At 49.1% G+C, this 21,431-nt stretch overlaps 1 protein-coding gene across 2 annotated transcripts; it reads left to right on the forward strand.

Annotated features, from left to right (window-relative positions):
- The first annotated feature begins 11,200 nt into the window (after window positions 1-11,200).
- Window positions 11,201-18,568, forward strand: neu4 (sialidase 4). Of its 2 annotated transcripts, XM_057351539.1 has the most exons (4): window positions 11,201-11,466; window positions 11,555-11,679; window positions 11,805-12,060; window positions 16,975-18,568. In XM_057351539.1, the coding sequence occupies exons 2-4, from the start codon at window positions 11,644-11,646 to the stop codon at window positions 17,811-17,813; spliced, it is 1,131 nt and encodes a 376-aa protein (XP_057207522.1). In that variant the 5' UTR covers window positions 11,201-11,466; window positions 11,555-11,643; the 3' UTR covers window positions 17,814-18,568. The 2 variants fall into 2 exon arrangements, with proteins under 2 accessions (XP_057207522.1, XP_057207521.1); XM_057351538.1 differs by having other exon boundaries at window positions 11,201-11,679.
- The last annotated feature ends 2,863 nt before the right edge of the window (window positions 18,569-21,431 follow it).

Here is a 21,431-nt window from a genome sequence, read left to right on the forward strand (position 1 = left end):
GTTCCCTCCATCAGGGAACTGAGGTTACATCCGTAACCAAGACGTTCCCTTTCTGTCGGTCTCTCGACGTTGTGTCGAGCCGACAGATGGGGTTCCTATGGAAAATGCCACAGCGCTGTGCCACGTCACAATCTCCAACGGAGCGACGCTGACTGGCCTGGGCGAGTCAGACGAGCGCTAGCGCGAAATTGTAACCGTCCAGTGGAGAGGTAGGGGGTCCCAGAGCTTTTGAAGAAAAGGTGGGAAGCCCCTGCCACCGGCCGTCACGGGCGGAGGCCTTATTTCTCTAACAGCGAGAAGCCACTCGGCACCGTAAGGGCCACTGGGTAAGCATTATTCCCCCCTGGGGGAAAAACGCTACAGAGACCACTACCTACCGTAGGGAGGAATTAGTGGAGATACCAACATGGTCTCACCATCAGGGGAGAACTCATGGGAAAATGTGCGGACTGAAGGAGTTAACTGCAAGGTGGAAGTCCACCTAGGGAGGTCATGGGTTATCAAGTGGGAACCATTCATGAGGATACATCAGACCGAACCGCCCGATGGGGGGGTTACCACGCCTGGAGCACTAGGTCCAGTTAGAGCTATGCGGTAGATAACTCAACTGTTCCCCGGCCTAAGGGGGCAGGGCTGCTCTGCCCAGCCTGCCCCCAGGAAAGTGCTTAGTGATGGATGGAATGCCTGTTCTTTACCCAGTGGGGAAATTAGGGAGGCGGAAATAGCCGCTGACCCACCTCGAGGAAGGGGGGGAAGGGCTTTCGCAGGCGTACACCCTACCGGCAGCTGGTCCTACATGTTGCCCTGCAGGACGCGGGCTGATACCGGTTCCACGCGGAGGTTGTAGAACCTCGCGAAGGTGTTGGGCGTAGCCCAACCCGCAGCTCTGCAGATGTCTGCTAGGGAGGTGCCCTGAGCCAGTGCCCATGAGGAGGCTACATCTTTGTGTGTCCTCCCTCCTAACGGGCAGGGGCGATCTTGAGATCAGTATGCTGTAGCAATGGCATCCACGATCCAGTGCGCCAGCCTCTGTTTGGAGACAGCCCTCCCCTTCTGCTGACCTCCAAAACAGACAAAGAGCTGCTCAGAGCTTCTGAAGCTCTCAGTGCGGACCAAGTAGAGGTGCAGTGCACGTACTAGACACAACACAGACGGGGTTGGGTCTTCCTCCCCAGTGGGGAGCGCCTGCAGGTTCACCACCTGGTCTCTAGGGGGAGTGGTGGGAGTAGCCGGGCCGGGGTCTCAGGATAACGTGAGAATCATCGGGCCCGAGTTCTAGGCACTCTGTTGACATGGAGGGTGCTTGTAGGTACCCTACCCTCTTGGAGGTGAGCGCCATCAGGAGCGCCGTCTTTATCGTGAGGTGAGAAAGAGCGGCATCTCCGAGGGGCTCTTCGAGAAGAGCACGAGGACGAGAAGAGGCGCCACTTATGGGTGTATAGCCGCCTAGTGGCTGAGGCCCTAGCCTGAGTGATGTCCCAGGGGTGGGCCACTCAGGATCTCCTCGTCCCGTCCAGACATGGAAGTTCCAGGGGTCTGCCTGGGATGCCGTAACGTGCCCTTCCCCTGGGAAAGCAGGTGCTTCACCAGGGGGATCAGCCAGGGGGGAGTTGTTGTCAAGAGCATTTGCTCCGAGAACCAAGTCCGGTTGGGCCAATAGGGCGCAACTAGTACCACTTCATGCTCCTCTTCCCTGGCCTTGCACAAGACCTGTGCAATGAGGCTCACTGGGGGGAAGGCATACTTCCGCTTGCCCCGCGGCGAGCTGTGCGCTAGGGTATCCGTGCCGAGGGGTCCCTCGTTCAGGGAGTACCAAAGCGGGAAATGGGAGGAGTCCAGGGAGGCAACAGGTCCACCTGCGCCTGGCCGAACTGCTCCCATATGAGCCGGACTGCGCGGGGATGGAGTCGCCACTCTCCGCAAGGCATCGACTGACGAGAGAGCGCGTCGGCTGTCTGGTTCAGGTCGCCTGGGATACGTGTGGCTCGCAGGGAGCTGATCACCTGCTGACTCCACAGGAGGAGGAGTCGGGCGAATCGTGTTAACTGCCGTGAGCGAATGCCACCCTGTCGATTGATATACGCCACGGCAGTTGTGCTGTCCGACCGGACCAGCACGTGCTTGCCCTGCACGAGAGGCTGCAGACCCTGTCCGCCAAAAAGGTCATTGAAGACCAGGGGGTTAGGGTGCATCTGCAGAGAGGCGTGATGACCATACGCCTGCTGCCGGTGTGCCTTCTCTCCAGGGAGCCCGACTCTGTAGCCAGTGTTGGAGCGGTCGCATGTGCATCAACCCGAGGGGGACCACCCCCACCGAGGATGACATGTGCCCAGGAGCCTCTGAAATTGTTTCAGGGGGACCGCTGACTGCCTGAAGTGTTTCAGGCAGTTCAACACTGACTGAGCGCGCTCTGAGTCAGTCATGCTGTCATGGAGACAGAGTCGAGTTCCATACCGAGAAAGAGGATGCTCTGCACAGGGGAGAGCTTGCTCTTTTCTCGGTTGACCTGTGGTAGCAACCGATCTAGGTGCCGGAGCACTAGGTCCCTGTGTGTACACAACAGATCTCGCGAGTGTGCCCAGATGAGCCAGTCGTCGAGATAGTTTAGTACCCGCACACCTCTCTCCCCGAGGGGAGTGAGGGCGGCTTCCACGATCTTTGTGAAGACTCGTGGGGACAGGGACAGACCGAAAGGGAGGACTCTGTACTGATATGCCCGCCCTCGAAAGCGAGACATGAAAGCGTCCTTCAGGTTGATTGCCATGAACCAATCTTGACATCTGGTAGACGCCAGGATGCGCTTCTGCATAAGCATCCTGAACGGCAGCTTGAGTAGGTGCCTGTTCAGGGTACGCAGATCTAGCAACCCCCTTTTTGGGGACGATGAAGTACGGGCTGCAAAACCCGTTGAACATCTCGGCTAAAGGGACGAGCACGATCGCTTGCCAGAGGGGTGGTGACCCTGGCCCGAAGCACGGGAGCATCCTAGCCTCTGACTGAGGTTGAGAGGATGCCCCGAACTTGAGCGGGCGTCTGGCGAGTTGTATCGCATCCAGTAGCCATCATGATGGTTTGGGGGCTCTAGTCAGGCTCCCAGGGACCGAGACAGGGGCTAGGGGTACGATCTGCTTCATCGACCTCCCAGGGGGTGGTTCAATGGCGAGCAGTGCGGATCCCTTGCCGTGGGGAGCCCCCGGGGAGGAGATCGGCTCTGCTGCTTACCTGCCTGGCGATGATGTAGCACAACGCACTGTCGATTGAGAGTGCTGAGGGCTGCTGATTATCCTCGACATTGGGTCAAACACCATCGTGTAGAGGGTGAGAGCGGCTGTGATAAACACCCAGAGAGAGGGGAAACTCTTAAGAGAGTGGGCTGTTGGGACGGGGCAGGAACCGTCTCGGATCGACCAACCAGTGATGGAATGGCTGGGGTTGGGCCCGATGGTATTCTCGATCTCCCTGGAGTCTTCCCATGAGGCCGCTTCTGCTTTCGCCACGGCTGCTGACGGGGCGATGGTCTCCTCTTCGATGTCTCTTCCGGGGGGCCGCCTGAGAGGGGGGCGCCGGAGGGCGTCGAAAAGGACCAGGGCTGCTGGGAAGTAGACGGTGCACGGGACTCGACGGCCGAGTCGCGGCGGGGGAGGATATGCTTGATATCCTCTGTCTGCTTCTTTACTGTCGAGAACTGCGGCTCGACAGTATCACCAAACAGCCACCCCCCCTCTTGCGAGATGGGTGCATAGAGAAAGCGGACCTTCTCGGCATTACTCATCTGTGCAAGGTTCGGCCAGAGGTGTCTCTCATGGACCACAAGTGTGGACATCGCCCGACCCAGGGCCCGTGCGGTCACCTTGGTCGCCCGTAGAGTGAGGTCGGTGGTGGCGCGGAGTTCCTGCATAAGCGCTGGGTCGGTCTTACCCTCATCGTGGAGCTCTCTCATCGCCTTGGCCTGATGGACCTGCAGGATGGCCATAGTGTGGAGAGAGGTGGACCTGCAGCTTGGCCCGCAGCAATGTAAGCTCTCGACACCAGAGATGCCGAGACCCTACATGCTTTGGACGGGAGTCCAGGTCGAGCCCCCCAGGTGACCACCGCCTGCGGACACGAGTGCACCACGGCGGCACACTCCACCTGGGCGACATCGACGTATCCTCTAGCTGCCTCACCCTCGAGGGAAGAGAAGGTGACAGAACTTGTTTGGCATGGACACGCCGAAAAGGGGGCGTTCCAGGTCTTACTAAGTTCCTCATGCACTTCCGGTAAACACGGCACTGGGGGCGGGTGCGGCTTAGAGCCGCGTTCAAGCCTGAGGCACCATGTATCCAGCCGCGAGCGCCGGGAGAGGCAGTGCGGGCACTGCAACCCAATGCTCGGGAAAGCATGGCTGACATTTCGACGTCCGCTTCTTCCTGGGCTCGACCCCCCGAGGGAGGGAGCTCCGAGGAATCGCCGGAGTCGGATGGCAGTACGTCACCCCCCGATGCTGCAAGGGACATCTCATCATTATCACGCACCATTTCCGAATACGTGGTTGAGGAACAAGACGGTGGGACCGTCTCCTGCGGAATGGTCAGATGAGTGAGACGAGGTGCAAATGGTCCGTGAGCCAGTGGCTGGCGGATTAACGCTCACAGTAATCCTCATATCACCCTCGCTGCTTGCCATAGTGGACGGCAGGGCCGTAGTCCTGCCGTCACGGATCGGGGAGCAGACGAGGTGGTGGCTAAGTCCCGTGGGAACACAGCCACCCGTGATGCAATGTCTGAATCGTCAACTGCCCACAGTGCGGGCAGGACGTATCCACAACGTCTGCCCCAGCGTACTGGAAGCAGACATCGTGTCCGTCCCCCTCCTCGATGAGTGTGTTGCACCCATGAGAACAGCGGGATATGCCACGCTGGATAAATTTGCTCTTTTAGAGAAAAAACTCGAACACTTCTGGAACTGCCGAGATGCCCAGGGGAAGTCGCTGCAGGAAGGGACAGTCCGCTCCACCACGTCGTAAGATTCCAGCAGTAATTCGGCGTAGAGTTTGAAGTCTCGAAGTCGATCAGTGTGAAGGCTCCGAAGAACAAAAGGTGAATGAATGCAGCATGCCATATACCTTTTATACCCAGATATCCGGGGGCGGAGTCCGGCATGCAAAATTTAATTTGCCAATTTCATTGGCCTTTTCTAAACTAGTCAGAAGTTGATAGGTTCTCAAGAGCGAACCCCATCTGTCGGCTCGACACAACGTCGAGAGACCGGCAGAAAGGGAACTAGCATACTAACTGTATGACTAGCAATGTGTATGTCTTGGATAGATAACGTTAACTCTATTAGGTTTAAAAAGCTGTAACATCAGCTCCGCCCTCGTTGACCAGGCCCCCTCACCAGAGTCATCTACCCGCTTCACCCGTTCACTTTCACCGGACTTTTAACCCCAGGACTACATTTCCCATCATGCACTGCACCCCCCTGACATCATTGATCACTCCGCACCTGATTCTTATTGCACTCCACCTGAACACGATCCCATGGACTCTATTTAAACCTTTTGTTTTGTCTTATCAGTGTCCAGTATTAATGTATTTTGCACCGCTTATACTTTGCCTTGGACTTACTTGGATTACCCTGATCTTTTTGTTTCCGTGGATGTTTTTCTGTTGGACTCTGTGTTTCTTGTTGTCTCCCTGTGGATTATTATTTTGGATTTTTCTCAACACCCCTGGATTTCTTAAACTCATCATTTGACATTGTACTTCCATCTTTTGTGGTATCGTTCTTCGTCTGGGTAAATCATTACAGAATACTGGACAAAATATCTCCGCGATGACCACACCTTCTATCAACCTGGACCCCTTCACCATCCTCATATCCTTCACGGACCCCTATTCGGACCTGGACGACGATTTCACCTCTCCAGAGACCCAGTTGCTGCAGCTCTGCCAGGACAGTATGTCTCTGGAGAGGTATGCAAAGGACTTCTTCGAGGCGTGCTCACTGGTGAGTTGGGATGACCCCGACTGTAACCATTTACTTCTGTCGGGACTGGATGATGAGCTACTCGCTCTCATTATGCTTCCCGACACGGATGAATACCCCCTGGAGGACCTTATTAATAGAGTCCTTCAGGCTATGGGGTGTGATTTCTGTTTCGAGGAGGGCGATGGGAGCGGGTACGGTAGTCATCCGGTTCCATCTGTAAATGGCGGGGTTGTTCCGGCTCACCCGAAAGGCACGCCTCGATATCCTGCCGTCCAGTGTTCCGAACCCCTTGGATCCCGAACCAGAGACCAGCCAGCCACCACCCGTCAGCACGGAGTGATCATCGGACGTCACTGCGGACAGAGAGCCTGAACACACCGTGACACCGACGCCTGCACCAGACACAGCGACTGAGCCAGCGGTCGTCCTGGAGCAGGAGCTCCGAGAGACGTCTGACCAGGTGCGTGAGTCGGCTACATCGTCTGTCGCCGTTGAAGTTCTTGTGGACGTTGAGGGCTTCGAGGGAAGTTCTGGCCACACTCCTGAGGCTGAGGGTAAACTGCAGAAGGTCTCTGGATTATTTGACTGGTCTCATGAGATTGACTTTTTGCTGCTCCCTTTACCGTTGATCCCATCCAGTAAACCTATGTCCCCGCCGGTCCCGTCCGGCCCTGCCAAGTTCGCGCTGGTCCCGCCCAGCCTGTCCTTGCCCCCGCTGGTCCTGCCCAGCCCGCCCTCGACAGCCAAATCTCCCTCGTCAGTCCCCAAGCTCTTTCCCTCCCTCTGCCTCTACTGCCTTCGTCTGTCAGTTGTTCAGCTCTGTAGGTGTTGACAGCTGGAAATCCTTCGGCTCACCCTCAGCTGGCAAGCGCCGTTGGGTCGGGTGAAACTCTGGATCTCCAGCCGCCATCTACATCTGAGGATCTCATGTCTCTGCCCCAAGCCTCCGAGTTTTCCCTGGCGTTGTTGGGTCTATTTGATAGACTTAGACAGCAGTCACCGCATGCCATTTCAAATGCAGATGTCGTAGTAAGGGACCAATTTATTGAATGTTTGTTAGATAATGCATTACGCCGAGAACTAAAACAACTGGTAAGGCGTCAGCCTGCTGCAACATTGTTGGAAGTGTGAGGGGAAGCCATCCGTTGGGAACGCGAGGGAATGCCAGGTGGCACCAGGGGGCGAAGTCAATCTGTTCCTCTGGTACAATGACATCAATATGGGGTTCAAGGCGATACTGGGGTAAGTTTTGAACAGGGGGATCGTTCAAAAGAATTGGGTGAATTACGGAACATGCTGAATCAACAGCAACAGCAGATTGATCAGCTTACTCAAGCTTTAGCCCGTAGCTAAAGTCCCCAGTTTCGCGGCCCTCCACCACGTTCCGGTTCTGTAATTTCCCAACGCTGTCAGCAGCCCGGTCATTTTGCTCGGGAGTGTAATTGGCAACATCGTTTTTCTGGCTCTCCAATAGAATTGGATGTTGAACTGTGTGGCCGCATGGTATCAGGCTGTGGAATATTGGTTGTGCGTGATCCACCAAGTGGCAGCTCCGGCATTCCCGTTATTCTGGGAATGAATGTCCTTAGTTGCTGCTACCGTGAGCTTTTTGGACAGTATGGACCCACCTAATTTGAGCTACCACTAGTGACAAGGGATGTGGAATTGTCTCAGGCCTTCCAAGCCTGTCAGAAGGTGGATGGCGTTCTTGCGTGCGGGGGCAATGTAAAAGTCCGTGGGAGTCAGGTGTATCGTGTTCCAGGCGGCACTCTGAAATTTGTGACCGCAACATGTTCGTCTGTGTTCAGGGATAAGATCGTGTTATTTGAGCCCCTTGATATACTGGTTTGCCTGCTGGCTTATTGTCCCCCCGTCTCTAGTGCATGTTGATGGTGGTATGGTTTCGGTACCTGTCATCAACATTGGTGTTTTCAATGCTGTTCTATATCCCAAAACCATCCTCGGGAATTTGCGGGAAGTGTATCTGGTGGATTGACCTGCCAGACTGACCGAGGTAACATTACCATCCAGCCGGTAACCAGTGCGAATGGTTTAACCAGACTTTGCACAATTTGTTGCGGACCTTGCCCACCGGGAGGAAGAGGGATTGGGCCTCTTGTTTTTCCCAGGTGGTGTTTTGTTATAACACTACCCCCCACCAAGCCACTGGCGAATCTCCTTACTTCTTAATGTTTGGACAGGAGCCTAGATTGCCGGTGGATTTCTTGCTTGGTCAGGTGCCAGAGCCAGTGTCCGGTAGAGTCCACCATTGGGTAGAAGAGCATCAGGCTCGCCTCCAAATGGCCTTCGAGGGCGCCTGTGAGCGGCTGCAAGCGGCGGCTCAGTATCGCAAGGCTAGGCATGATCAGAGGGTTAGGGAACAGCCGCTAACAGAGGACCAATTGGTCTATCTGCGAGAAGATGGGTACTCGAGGCGGCATAAGATCCAAGACCTATGGAGCTCGACTATGTGTCAGGTAATTCGGGTACCACGAGACGGTGGGTCAGTGTATACAGTAGCATGCACAGTAGCAGTGGATGACCCTGCTAATGTCCGTAATGTTCACCGTTTGTCCCTAAAACCTCGTATTCAAGGGGATCCGGTTCCAAACGAGCCCCTCGGGGGTCGGCCTGAGCGGCCAGCACCTCCGGTGATGGAGGAGGAATTGGAGGATCTAGAGGATGGGGATTTAGCCCATGTGGTGGTAGAGGCCCCACCAGTTGCTCAAGGGGGTATAGAGACGAGTAGCGCAGCTTCAGAGGTAAGGGCTAGTCCCACTTCGGTCAGGGGTGCAGCCGGATTAAGTGAAAATGGTGTAAATTTACAGACAGAGTTGGGATTTGCCGATCTGGGACCACCTAATATATCTGGAAGGGTCGTTAGGCCCAGACGTGCCAGGGCGGGGCGGCACTCAAATTTGTACCACTTACCGCTGGCTGTAGGGAGCGAGGCTAATCAGATTTCTGCCAGGTCTACCGTGGGGCCTAACCCTGCATGGGCTTGGTTTAGACCTTGGGATAGAGTTGTTCATCGTCAGGACTACTTTGACTAAAGGGGGGGTAGAATGTGGTGATGCGATCGACCCGTTTAGTCATTAGTGAAGTGATGGTACATTCCACGGGCATAAAAGGAAGTGGAACTGACACGTAACTAGGTGTGGCATATGGGGCCTCGGAAGTGATGTGATTTCTGGTGCGTCGTGTTGTTTGTTCAGGAGGTAAGAGCTACTGGTGGCATTCTTGCATTGTGAATATTTCTTGTTGAACAGGGTAAATGGAGACTCATTTAATTTACAGTGTGGCTGAGGAGTAATACAGACATATGGAACGACTGTTTACTTTTGTGGCCCTCTAATTTATGCGCGTTGGGTGGTGTGAGTCATTTGCTACAGGTGTGTTATTTATTTCACATAGGGGTTAATGAGAAGGTAAATTCTCTCTCTTAAATTGAACGTTTATGTTTCAACAGTGACTTGAGGGGGGCCCTGGAGGTTTAGCAGCAGGCTTTATATGCACAATTTGAGTTTTGTGACATTCTCTTTTGGATAATATTATCTACTACTATCTGCATTCGATAATGGATGCTTGAACTGGAGTGCTTCTGGACGGATCGGATGGCTTCGTTTTCTTCGCGCTGACCTGCTTGACCACTCTTCTGTCGTACACTGGCTGGAGCGTTTGTTCCAGACTTGAGTATAACACTAATCCAGTCTGTCGACTGTCTCTTCTCAGCGTACTCTGACTCGTTTGATGATCGGAACAGTAGCGCGTTTCTACCCGATGGTGACGCATTTTAAACTCGAAGTGTCTAATGCCTGTGGATCGGAGGATTGAAGTGGGGTAATTACTGTGGCGAACGGCCACGCGTTTGTCACTATTTTTGCCTGTAATTGTGTTTATTCTTTTTTGTTATTTTTGTTCTCTTTTGATTTTATGTTGTTGAACTTGTTTTCTTTTCTTTTCATTTTGTTTAATTGGCTGTCGATATAGACTCCTTGATTGTCCCCTATAGGGAGACTCGTTGATGCCAATATTCTATGGGCACCGGCTGCCATACGGGATGACAAATTGGTTTCCTTTATTCATACTTGATAAGTGTATTAGACAGCCCTTAATGTGAATGTGTATGTGTTTGTGTGCTTGTGTTTCTCTTTTATTTCTTTTTTTTGTTTCTAGAATTGGGGGATCAGTGTCTATCCTTTGTGTTTGGGGTGATTCGGTTGTTGATTTGAAGTGTTTACGACGGAAGTTTTTGGTGCTGTGTTGTGACGGGAGCCTGAGTGCTTGCTGTGTATTGGAGAGGTAGAACGAATCCCCCAATTCGGAGTTGATGAGTGTGTGTTTGTTTGAGTGTATATGTTGTTTTTTATTCTTGATGGATTCCTTTTTTTATATATTAAAGACTAGTTTGTATTTTATATTGAAGGTGTTTTTTTGAATAAAATGTATCAAATTTCCCTTGTTGTCTGATACCTGTCTCAGCCACTACGTATCTGTGTGCTTTCAGTATTTGGGTACCTGTGGGTCCCCGGCCCATTTCCGGGGTGGCGTAGTCGTGCAATTGTCATCATCTCACTCTTCCCCTCCGCCACAAAAGGAACTTGTGAACAGAATAAATCTAGTCATAACTGACCATAACAATGACCCTGTAAATGAAGAAATGCTGAGACTATAAGACTATTCTACAGTATAATATAATCAACATGAGTAAACAATTCTAATAAATGAATTGCATAAATGTAACAAAGTATGAGCAATTTGTTCAATGAGAAATGGTATTTCTGAAGTGCAGAAGTGAGCAGATGTTATGGAGCTTGAAGAATTATGGGTTGTGATCCAAAGGGAAAGAGAAAATATGTTTGTCCTGCTCTTCTTTTATTGTGTGCTGCTGATGAATCAAACCTGTGAACACATGAATGAACACCAGCTCACGCACAATACAGAGAAACACATCTCTCAGCTCAACCGTTGTAAGGATCCTCTTGCTTTTGTTTTGGCTTTTTAACAAAATGAAAACATGCTTAAAATGTTGTCTCCGGAAAAAAAAACGGTAAAACTGTGTATTTCACACGATAGAGTGGATCTGCATGCTTGTCTATTGATGATAAGTGAATACAGTGGATGTCATGTGAGAAATCTTACAGGTTTCTTTGTCACCACATTTGTTTGTTATTGCTATATAGGGTAATGAAAACACTATTGTTAAAAAACAAAGATTACAAAGCTCGGCAGTTTTCACATTTGAATCCAGAAGGCTTTTGAACAAAACACTGACGTTGAACTTTGTCATCTCTGTGCACATTGACTCAATGATTCTCACACTGACAAATGCTCTTCACACCTTCTGCTGTGTTCCGTATGTGTGTGCGCTCTTGTTTTTTTACTTTGTGAAAGCTGACTCAGAAGCTTCTTAACCTCGGAAAGTGTTGTGTGAGGTCCAGACTAATGTTAGCCGACATGTGTATTTGTTTTTGAGTGATGTTGACTGTTCTTCAGGTACGTGAAGCTATGGCCTCTCAATATTTCCCAGCACGCTCTGTGCTTTTCCAAAAGGAGTCCAGTGGAGTGACGTATCGTATTCCAGCTTTGATCTACCTGCCTCGCTGCCGATGTTTTCTGGCCTTCTGCGAAGAGCGACTGACTCCTGCAGACAATCAAGCGCATCTGCTGGCCATGCGCAAAGGAACCTTTCACAAAAGCTACGTGGAGGTGAGCTGGGACTCTGTCACGCACACTATAAGGCAGTATGACTTTCTAAAACGTCGTTTTGAAATGATGTGCACCGTGAACAGCGTTAGGTTTTAATGTCATGTTCTGATTTTCTCTCTTGGCAGTGGAAGGACATGCAGGTGTTGAGCACAGCTCGACTGCCTGGCCACCGTTCAATGAACCCTTGTCCTGTTTATGATGACTTTACCGGCACCGTCTTTCTGTTTTTCATTGCTGTTCTGGGTCACACCTCCGAGTCTTACCAGTTAACAACAGGGAAGAACGTGACCCGTCTCTGCTTTGTGTCCAGCAGTGATCAGGGAGACACCTGGAGCTCAGTCACAGACCTTACCAAGACGGTCATAGGGGACACCATCAAAGGTGAGGGTCAAGGTGCTATATTTGCATATTTCATTACTTCTCATTCATTACTTCTCATATTCCAGAAATGGTGTCTTTCATGTGAGTTACAATGCAGATATAGCCACCGTCATGTTCATTTTCGTTCATATTTAATATAAGCAAGTTTGTTACTCTAGGTCCTATTTCATGGTGGTTTTTTTTCGGTACAGTGTTCATTTTTACTTCAGTTTTAGTCACAGTCTTTTGACGAAAATGCTGTTTAGTTTGAGTCATAGTTTAGTCATCACCATCATTTTAGTTTTAGTCTAATTTTAGTCGACAAAATATGAAAATCAATTTAGTCGACTAAATCTACATTTATATTTAGTCTACTAAAATGTAAATGCTACATTTACTTGGTGTTCCATACAAAGATTCAACTGTTTTGACATAAAATTTGCTTCACCTTAGAATGAAATGAAACCAGGTCATTACCTTTATGTTTCACAAAAGGGATATGCATTGTTGTAACACAGAGAATATTAGACCATGAACGACATGTACCAGTTCAATCAGTCTTATTTTGACTCAATTGACTTGTTCAGTGAAGAGCGTATTCATTCAGGACATTCATCCAATGAAACGCTCTGACAGAGCTCACACTCAAACGCCATTGGCTCACGTATCTTTGAAGTTGCACTGTAATGAATGAGAAATATCTTTCAAAAAGACATCTTCAATCATGTAAACATCCCAGTAAACACAGTACGTTCTGATGACTTCGCCAGTTCGTCTTCATTTGGTCACCGTGACATTACTTTGTGACCACTTTCTGAGGACGCCTTGGCAACGTTCCATTTCTTAGAATTTTTGCTAAAGTTACAAAAATGTCGTAGCCACGTCCTCAGATAATGTCATGAATTAATTCGTGGAGAACGTTGTAGCTACGTGGTGTACTGGTCTTCAGATAACCTGGACACTGGTCATTCTATTAATGAATCTGGTCATTTCTATTTATTATGTTATTTTATGGAAAATGTATGATCTGAGTCAAATCTGTTATAATGTCAAGATGAATGCTATAAATCTGACTTTTCACAGCTATTAAAGTGGAGTTTATTAAGATACAACAATTAAAACGGTTTCTGTACATTTAATATGCGCGATTGTCCAGCACACACTTTCTCTGTTCTGCAGAGAGCCACGCGCTCGCATCATTTAAACATTAACGGTCATTTCGTTTTACCTCACTGCATGACATATTACTTTAGCGTTTGTCAAAATTCTTTCTGTACTTTATACTTTACTGATGTGCAAGTAAACACATATTTTTGTGATTTTTGATCGATGTGGCACGTTTAAATTAACGGACCCTGATGTTGTGACTGAAGAAGCTTGTGATTTGTTGAATCTAAGAAACGGACAACTTGCTAAACTTATGTGGTAAGACAATATAATGTTAAGCTTAAAGATAATGTTTATTCATCTCTGTCAATAAATATCTGCTTTTTTGTGTTGAAGTCTTTGGTTATTTATGTCATTTACTTCAGTATCTAAATAAAATGTCTGATGCTGATTTACAGTGCCGTGTTAAGTTGTATTAATCGTTATACTTTGTACAAATACATATTTAACTAGAACAATATTCAAATTATGCATGAAATTAAATCTTTAATGCACAGATGAAATCACAAATTAATTTAATCCTCCATGTGAGGGACGATGTGTTTAAATAAAATTATAAAAATGATTTTAAATGTATGGTCGTTGGGATGTACTTGTCATGACCCAGAAACGTTATTTGGTACGTTGCTGCAACGAATATGGTCAGTTCAATTTACATCTTCAGGAGGTAATCACCACATCCCAGCAATGTCCAATGTTATGTCGTCACAACAAATATGGGAATCACAAAGTTACTGTAACAGGGAATAACCAGGCAGGAAAGTGGATCCATGTGCAGTATAAGATTTTAATAATTGTAAACAAAGTAACAAAATAATCAAAGAAACACGAAAACCAACTGAAAACAAAAGACATCAGACAAAAATCTCCAACAACGACAGACACCAGACAAAAGAAACACAAGGGCTTAAATACCCTGGGTAATGAGAGGGCACAGAACCAATGAACTACATAGAACTACAACAGGAGACAGGAACTAACAAAAGTTCATAAAATGAAGGGGAAACACAAACAGGGATCATGACAGAACAGTACGAACAGCGCACAGCCCAGACACACAGCAGGGCAGCAGCCACCATCGTCAGAGCAGACTCCAAGGGCAGAACCTCAGGAACGGACACCTTTGGGCCCACGGAATTGAAACCACCAGACTTGGGACCAAAGGTGAAGTGGCCATGATGGCTGGAGGCTCTGTACCATGTTGGCCATCTTGCGAGTAGGCTCTGGACTGGCAGCTATCTTGTGAGCAGGCTCTGGACTGGCATCCATCTTGCGAGCAGGCTCTGGACTGGCATCCATCTTGCGAGCGGGTTCTGGACTGGCAGCCATCTTGCGAGCTGACTTTGGTGAGGCAGCCATGATGACCGGGGTGGCCACCATTACTGTGCTGCCCTCCCCCAAAAAATGTTTAGAGGGGTCCTCCACCTCCCCCACAGTGAAGGAGGACCCGCTCTGCACCAGGGCCTGCTCAACAACGTTCAGAAAGCTCCTTTGAGGATCATAACTGTTAAGCAGAGTTCGTAGCGGATCGTTCAGACTACACCTGTAAAAAACAATGAGGGATTTATCTGGGAAGTGTGTCTAATGTGCAAGGTCCAAAAAGTCCTGGGTGTGATCCTCAAGGGAGCGGTAGCCCTGGCGCAGCATGAGTAGACGGGCTCCCGGCGGACACAAATCTGCTGGATCCATGTCTTTTGTCTGTCGTTCTGTAACAGGGAGTAATCAGGCAGGAAAGTGGATCCACGTGCAGTATAAGATTTTAATAATTGTAAACAAAGTAACGAAATAACCAAAGAACCACAAAAACCAACTCGAAAAAACTCATCAGACCAAAATCTCTAACAACGACAGACACCAGACAAAGGAAACACAAGGGCTTAAATACACAGGGTAACGAGAGGGCTAACAAGACACACCTGAAACAGATCATGACACAGACGCCGGCTGCACCGGACTGAACACTGGACTGGACATCGGCTGCTGCGCCGGACTGAACGCCGGCTGCTGCACCGGCTGGGACGCCGGCTGCAATGCCGGCTGGATCACCGGATGCACCGGACTGGAAACCGGCTGCACCGGCTTGGACACTCCTCCATGACGCCTCTCCCTCCTTCTCCACACCACCGGGTCCGTTGCCAACTTTGGCGGAACCGTGGGGACCGGAGGGAGTTCCACGACGGAGGAAACAGCAGACGTCGTCCTCAAATCTCTCCTCCCCCACTTGCCACGGGAACCGTCAGGAGAAACGGGGACCGTGGAGCTCAAGCCAGAGGGTACTGAGTCCCCCTGGGTAGCGGTAGCCATCGACCGCGGGGTGGAAGTTCCGAGTGGGACCTCACCCCCGGGATCGTCCCGGTTGGCCATGTACCTGACCATGTCCGCAAACCCTAGGGGAGCCAGCAGCCTCTTCTCCGACGGGGTGAGGCGCCGAGTGAGGCAGCAGTTGAAAATCGTTTTCAACTCTGCCTCACCAAACTTGGTCACCTCCGCCACCGCCGAGAATGCCCTGGCGAACTCCTGGTTCCCGTAATTCCCCTGACGGAATCCTAGCAGCAAGTGGGCTTGGCGAGAACATGGGGACGACGCTGTGTCGTCCATGGTTGCTGCCTGCTGGGTTCTGTTTGGCTCGTGCATTCTGTCACGACTGGTGTGACGGAAGAACCCAAGTGCAAGCAGGCGGGATTGAAGGGGTTAACAAGACAGATTTATTATAAATGAAGAAACACAAAACAAAGACCCACGATGGGGTATAACAGAATAACAGATAACCAACAGGACGAAGACTAACTAACACTAAACTGAGATAACAATACTGGACATAAACTAAACTGGACACTTACTAGACTGACGAAATAGCAACAACAGGAACAGGCAATAATAGCAAGAACCAAGAAACCAAGACCAAGAAAACCATGACAAGATAAGGCAGAGTCGTGACAATATCTGAAAGTAATAATTAAGATGTCAACATCAACGGCAATAATCAGCATCAATGATTTTGTTTTAATCTTGCAGTCCTATGGAATCAGTGTATGTTTTATCAGATATATGCTGCTCTGATCCACATCAGTTTAAAGACACCTCTGGTGCTGCTTTGTTTCTGTGTAAATTAAAGAAGTTATCAGGGTTAAGCTATGTTTTCAACATTTTCATTATTTATATTTTATTATTTATTCCATCTACATACATTTAGAAGTAAATTATCACTTGTACCTCTTATCAGCAATCCTAGGATTTATTCATTTATAATTCGATGCCAGGTCAGGGTAACACACATTTTCTGTCATGGTCTGTGGACCCCCTGAAGTAGCCTTGGCCACCCCATATATAAAACTCAAGCTCCGCCACTGCTGCCAGGTGGGACAAGAATATTTTCATCTCGTTTTTATTAGTTGACGAAAATGTCAGTATATTTTTATTACAGTTTTCGTTACCATGCATTATTTTATCTTTTTGTCAGTGTAAAACATGTCCTTAACGAATAATTTTTGTCATTGCATCAACGAAATTAATACTGTTTCGGTAAGAATAATTATGAAGAAACATTTTAAGCATTCGTTTTATTCAAAGAAAAGGAAAGACAAAGTGACGTTGCAGTTAAAACGTGTTTGTGAAATTTTATTTAGAAATAAGCAAGCATTGGAAAACCTTTTTGAAAACAAGTCAGTCTGATGATGCTAGTGGCCACATTTCTTTCAATTATTTGCTTAATAATTTGGTGAACTGTATGGTGAACATAAAGGTTTTGCTTTTTTATTTCCCTATTAGAGTGGGCCACTTTTGCTGTGGGTCCAGGTCACGGGACGCAGTTAAAATCTGGACGGCTCATAATCCCTGCCTACGCGTACCATATTGACTGCAGAAACTGCTTTGGCAAGAAGTGCAAAACCTCGGCACACTCCTTCTGTTTTTACAGCGACACACATGGAAAGGTTTGGCATTATGGGAAGGCGTTGGTGGCTCCAGAGAGCGTGGAATGTCAAATGGTGTCTATAGATGAAGAAGATGGAGTCAGTGTTCTGTACTGCAATGCTCGGAGCTCGTCGGGTTGCCGGGTACAGGCCATTAGCTTTAACAAGGGTGCTGTTTTTGACGATGGCCAGCTGGTGCAGAAACTAGTGGAGCCCAGGAATGGATGTCAGGGCAGCGTGATTGGGTTTCCAGCTCCCTTCTCTCCGCTTAGGCAATCCCAACATTTACTGGAACAGCCGACATCCCTGGGACTCCAGAGGTGGTCTCCAGAGAACTTCCTCGCAGCAACGTGGGTGATATATACACACCCGACTTGGTCAAATGCCCGGCGTGACCTAGGCGTTTACCTCAGCCTTCTGCCACGGGACCCGGACAGCTGGTTAGGACCCTGGGTCATATACGACGGGCCCAGCGCCTACTCGGACCTGGCGTATGTTGATCTGATGTCTGCCGATGCCCCAGCGGTCACAGTCTTTGCTTGCCTTTTTGAGAATGGCACAAGAACAGCTTACGAAGAGATCTCCTTCTGCATGTTCACACTTTACGAGCTGATCAACCACCTTCCCCGCAATGAGCACAAAACAAGAGGCCTCATGAAAAGGAAGAGAATTTGGGAGCGATGCTCCGTCTCCTGACTGTAAGAAAATAAATGTTATTTTCCTGACTATACATTTTCTTTATTTCTAGACATAAACTTCCTCTCATATGATATTAGTAAAAGCACTCCTGTTAGGCCTGATGTCATTTTGTAACACAACTTTGCTCCATCAGCTGCTCTTTGAAATGTTGATCTCCTGGTGTGTCTTAATATGTAAATGAACAAAGGACAGTACATTTTTTTGCCAGCGCCATTTCATTTTAGCCATAATTCTTGCATATAAATCAATAGAGAGAGAGCACCAGAGAGGAAGAGGAAACTGAATGGTTTCATCACGTCTTCTGGTCTTTCACACTTCTTTCACACTTTCAAGTGTTTTTGCTCTGCATGTAAGTGCTGATAAACGCTAAGCGTTCTGTGCAACCTGTTTGAAATAGTTTTATTGCTGTGAATAGTAGTTGCAGAGAGGTATATGATCTGCAAAGACACTGTGTTTTTACAAATAAACTTCAAGCAACAGACTGGTTAAGAAATGGTTTGAAAGAAAACAAACGAGTGCTCTCATTGCACTTTGATGTGATATACGCCAGCTGGTCTGCGCAGCGCTGCATGATGTCACATGTACATGCCTAAAGACAACTGCTAGATTATAGAGTTTCTCTTTTTGTGAAACATAAATACCTATACAATTCTGCATACAACGTAATCTGTACTTTTCATTGCACATTATTAGGACGGTTGAGTTTGCATGAACCACTTATTTGTCAAGCCTTAATTGAAATATATTTTCAATAAACCATGTTCATTTGACATTTATTTCTATGCATTAACTCATGATAGCATAATATTTTGTAAATGTTGTAATAATGTTTAGGTAGTCTATTCATTCAATGTAGAGTGCTGTTGCTTGTGAATCCATGAGAAACCCTGTTCCTCAGTGATGGCCACTTCTTTAGTTTATTACTGCTGTTAGACATTTACACTTGGTGTGTACTGATATTACTGAAATTCCTTTGGAAGTTACATCCAAAGGAAATGGGTATATGTTGGTATTTGTCATAGCCTGTTGCAGGCACCTCGGCTCTCCACCTGAGGGTGCCATGTTGTTCTGTGTTTCTGCCTGTGTTTTGGTTTAAGACTCAATTTTCCCATAATGCATTGTGTTCTGTTATTGTCTATTGGTTTCACCTGTGTCACATTTCCTGTTTGTCCCTTCATCTGTGCATATATAGCCCCTGTGTTCAGTTGTCAGTTGTCAATCGTTGTTGTATGTTACCCTCTTGTATTTTTCGTTGTGTGATACAGTGGCTCAGTTGCTTTTTGAACAGTACATACCAGAGCATGGGGTCCCAGATCAGCTATTTTCAGATCAACAGTGTCGGTAAGAGTCGTGACATTTGCAAATCAAAAAGAAAACAACTACTCCATACCATCCGCATGGTAATAATGGAATGGTCGAGAGATTCAGCATAACTTTGAAGGATCAGTTGGCAAAAATAAGCGATGAAGGTCATTTTTGTGGATATGGATGGCATCAATTACATAGCGTTGGTCTTGAGAATACTTGGTCCAGGTCATTCCTTCTGTCCCTCATATGCACATAGACAACAGCCACCACAAATGCTTGAAGGTGCGGTTAGGGAGAACTTTCTGTCAGATGTTATTGTTACCCAATCTGGATGTGTTAAAAAAAGGCCTAGAAAGTTTATAATGTTCAGGTTGGCACTAATACATGCTTATTCAATTAACTGAACATCCCTTTCTGTCGGTCTCTCGACGTTGTGTCGAGCCGACAGATGGGGTTCGTCCTTGAGAACCAACTCATTGAGGAGGGGGACGGACACGATGACTGCCTCAAGTGTTTGGGTCTCCAGCACGCTGAGGCAGCCTTCGTTGACTCGTCTTGCCCGCACTGCGTGCGGATGGTCATTCAGACGTTGCGGTCACGGGTGGCTGCCTTCTCTCGAGAACCAGCCACCACCTCGCATGCTTGGCTAAGGCCATACCGTCCGCCAAGGCGAGCGGTGAGGGTGATATGGGGGCCACTGCGAGCGTAAATCCGTCAGCCAAGCGCTCGTGAACAGCTCGCACCCCGGCTCGCTTGCCTGACCGTTCCCTAGCAGATGGTACCATACCGTCTGCATCCTCATTCACGCATTCAGAAATGGTGCGTGAAGAAGATGAGATGTCTATCGCAGCATCGGAGAGCGATTTGCTAGCATCCGATCCCGACGATTCCTTGCAGCTTCCCCCCACGGGGGGTCGAGCTCAGGAAGAAGTGGATTTCTGGATGTCGGCCATGCTTTCCCGGGCCGCCGTGAGCATTGGGTTAGAGTGCACTCCGGTGCCTCTCCCCCAGCGCTCACGGCTGGACACATGGTTCTTGGGCTCTGAGCGCGACTCCAAGCCGCACCCAACCCTGGTTCCATTCTTCCCGGAGGTGCATGAGGAACTGACGAAGACGTGGAACGCCCCTTTTTCGGCTCGTACATGTCAAACCAGTTCTGTCGCTCTTTCTTCCCTCAATGGTGGGGCAGCTAGAGGCTACATCGACGAGCCCCAGGTGGAACGTGCAGTCGTGGGCCTAGCGCCCACTTCCTCACAAAAAGAGTTTCCAATCTCCCTGGGTGTTTCTCACAGCCGCTCTCACCCTCTGTCAGACAGTGTTCGGCAACTTGACGTTGCGTCTTGGCGAGGCGCAACATCGAATGTACATTGCAGCCCTCAGCACTCTCAAATCGACGGTGCGTGGAGCTGCATCGCCAGGCAGGCAAACCAGCAGAGCCAGTCTCCTCCCCGGGGTCCACCCCCGGCGAAAGACCCGCACTGGCAGCCATCGAACCACCCCCCCGGGGGGTCGATGAAGCAGATCGTACCCTTAGTCTCCCTGTCGCGGTCCCTGGGAGCTTGGCTTGAGCTTCCCATACCGTCACGTGACTGAGGGAAACGATCTGTCTCGGCTATGCGATCCAATTCGCCAGAAACCCGCCCAAGTTTCGGGGCACCCTCTCAACCTCAGTCAGAGGTCAGGATGCTCCCATACTACGGCCGAGGTCGCCACCCTTCTGGCGAAGGGAGCGATCGAGCACGTCCCTCTAGCCGAGATGTCCAACGGGTTTTACAGCCCATACTTCATCGTCTCCAAAAAGGGCGGGGGGATGCGCCCCATCCTAGATCTGCGTACCCTGAACAGGCACCTGCACAAGCTGCCGTTCAAGATGCTCACGCAGAAGCGCATCCTGACATCTGTCAAATGTCAGGATTGGTTCATGGCAATAGACCTGAAGGACGCTTACTTTCATGTCTCGATTCTCTCTCGTCATCGCCCATTCCTACGGTTCACTTTCGAGGCATATCAGTACAGAGTCCTCCCTTTCAGTCTGTCCCTGTCCCCACGAGTCTTTACGAAGATCGTGGAAGCCGCCCTCACTCCCCTCAGGGAGAGAGGTGTGCGGGTACTAAACTATCTCGACGACTGGCTCATCTTGACACTAGATGTGTTATGTACACACAGGGAACTAGTGTTTCGGCACCTAGATCGATTGGGACTACAGGTCAACCGAGAGAAGAGCAAGCTCTCCCCTGTGCAGAGCATCCTCTATCTTGGTATGGAACTCAACTCTGTCACCATGACAGCGCGTCTGACTGCAGAACG

Source organism: Triplophysa rosa, linkage group LG14 (genome assembly GCF_024868665.1).
Source record: "Triplophysa rosa linkage group LG14, Trosa_1v2, whole genome shotgun sequence".
Lineage (NCBI taxonomy): Eukaryota > Metazoa > Chordata > Actinopteri > Cypriniformes > Nemacheilidae > Triplophysa > Triplophysa rosa.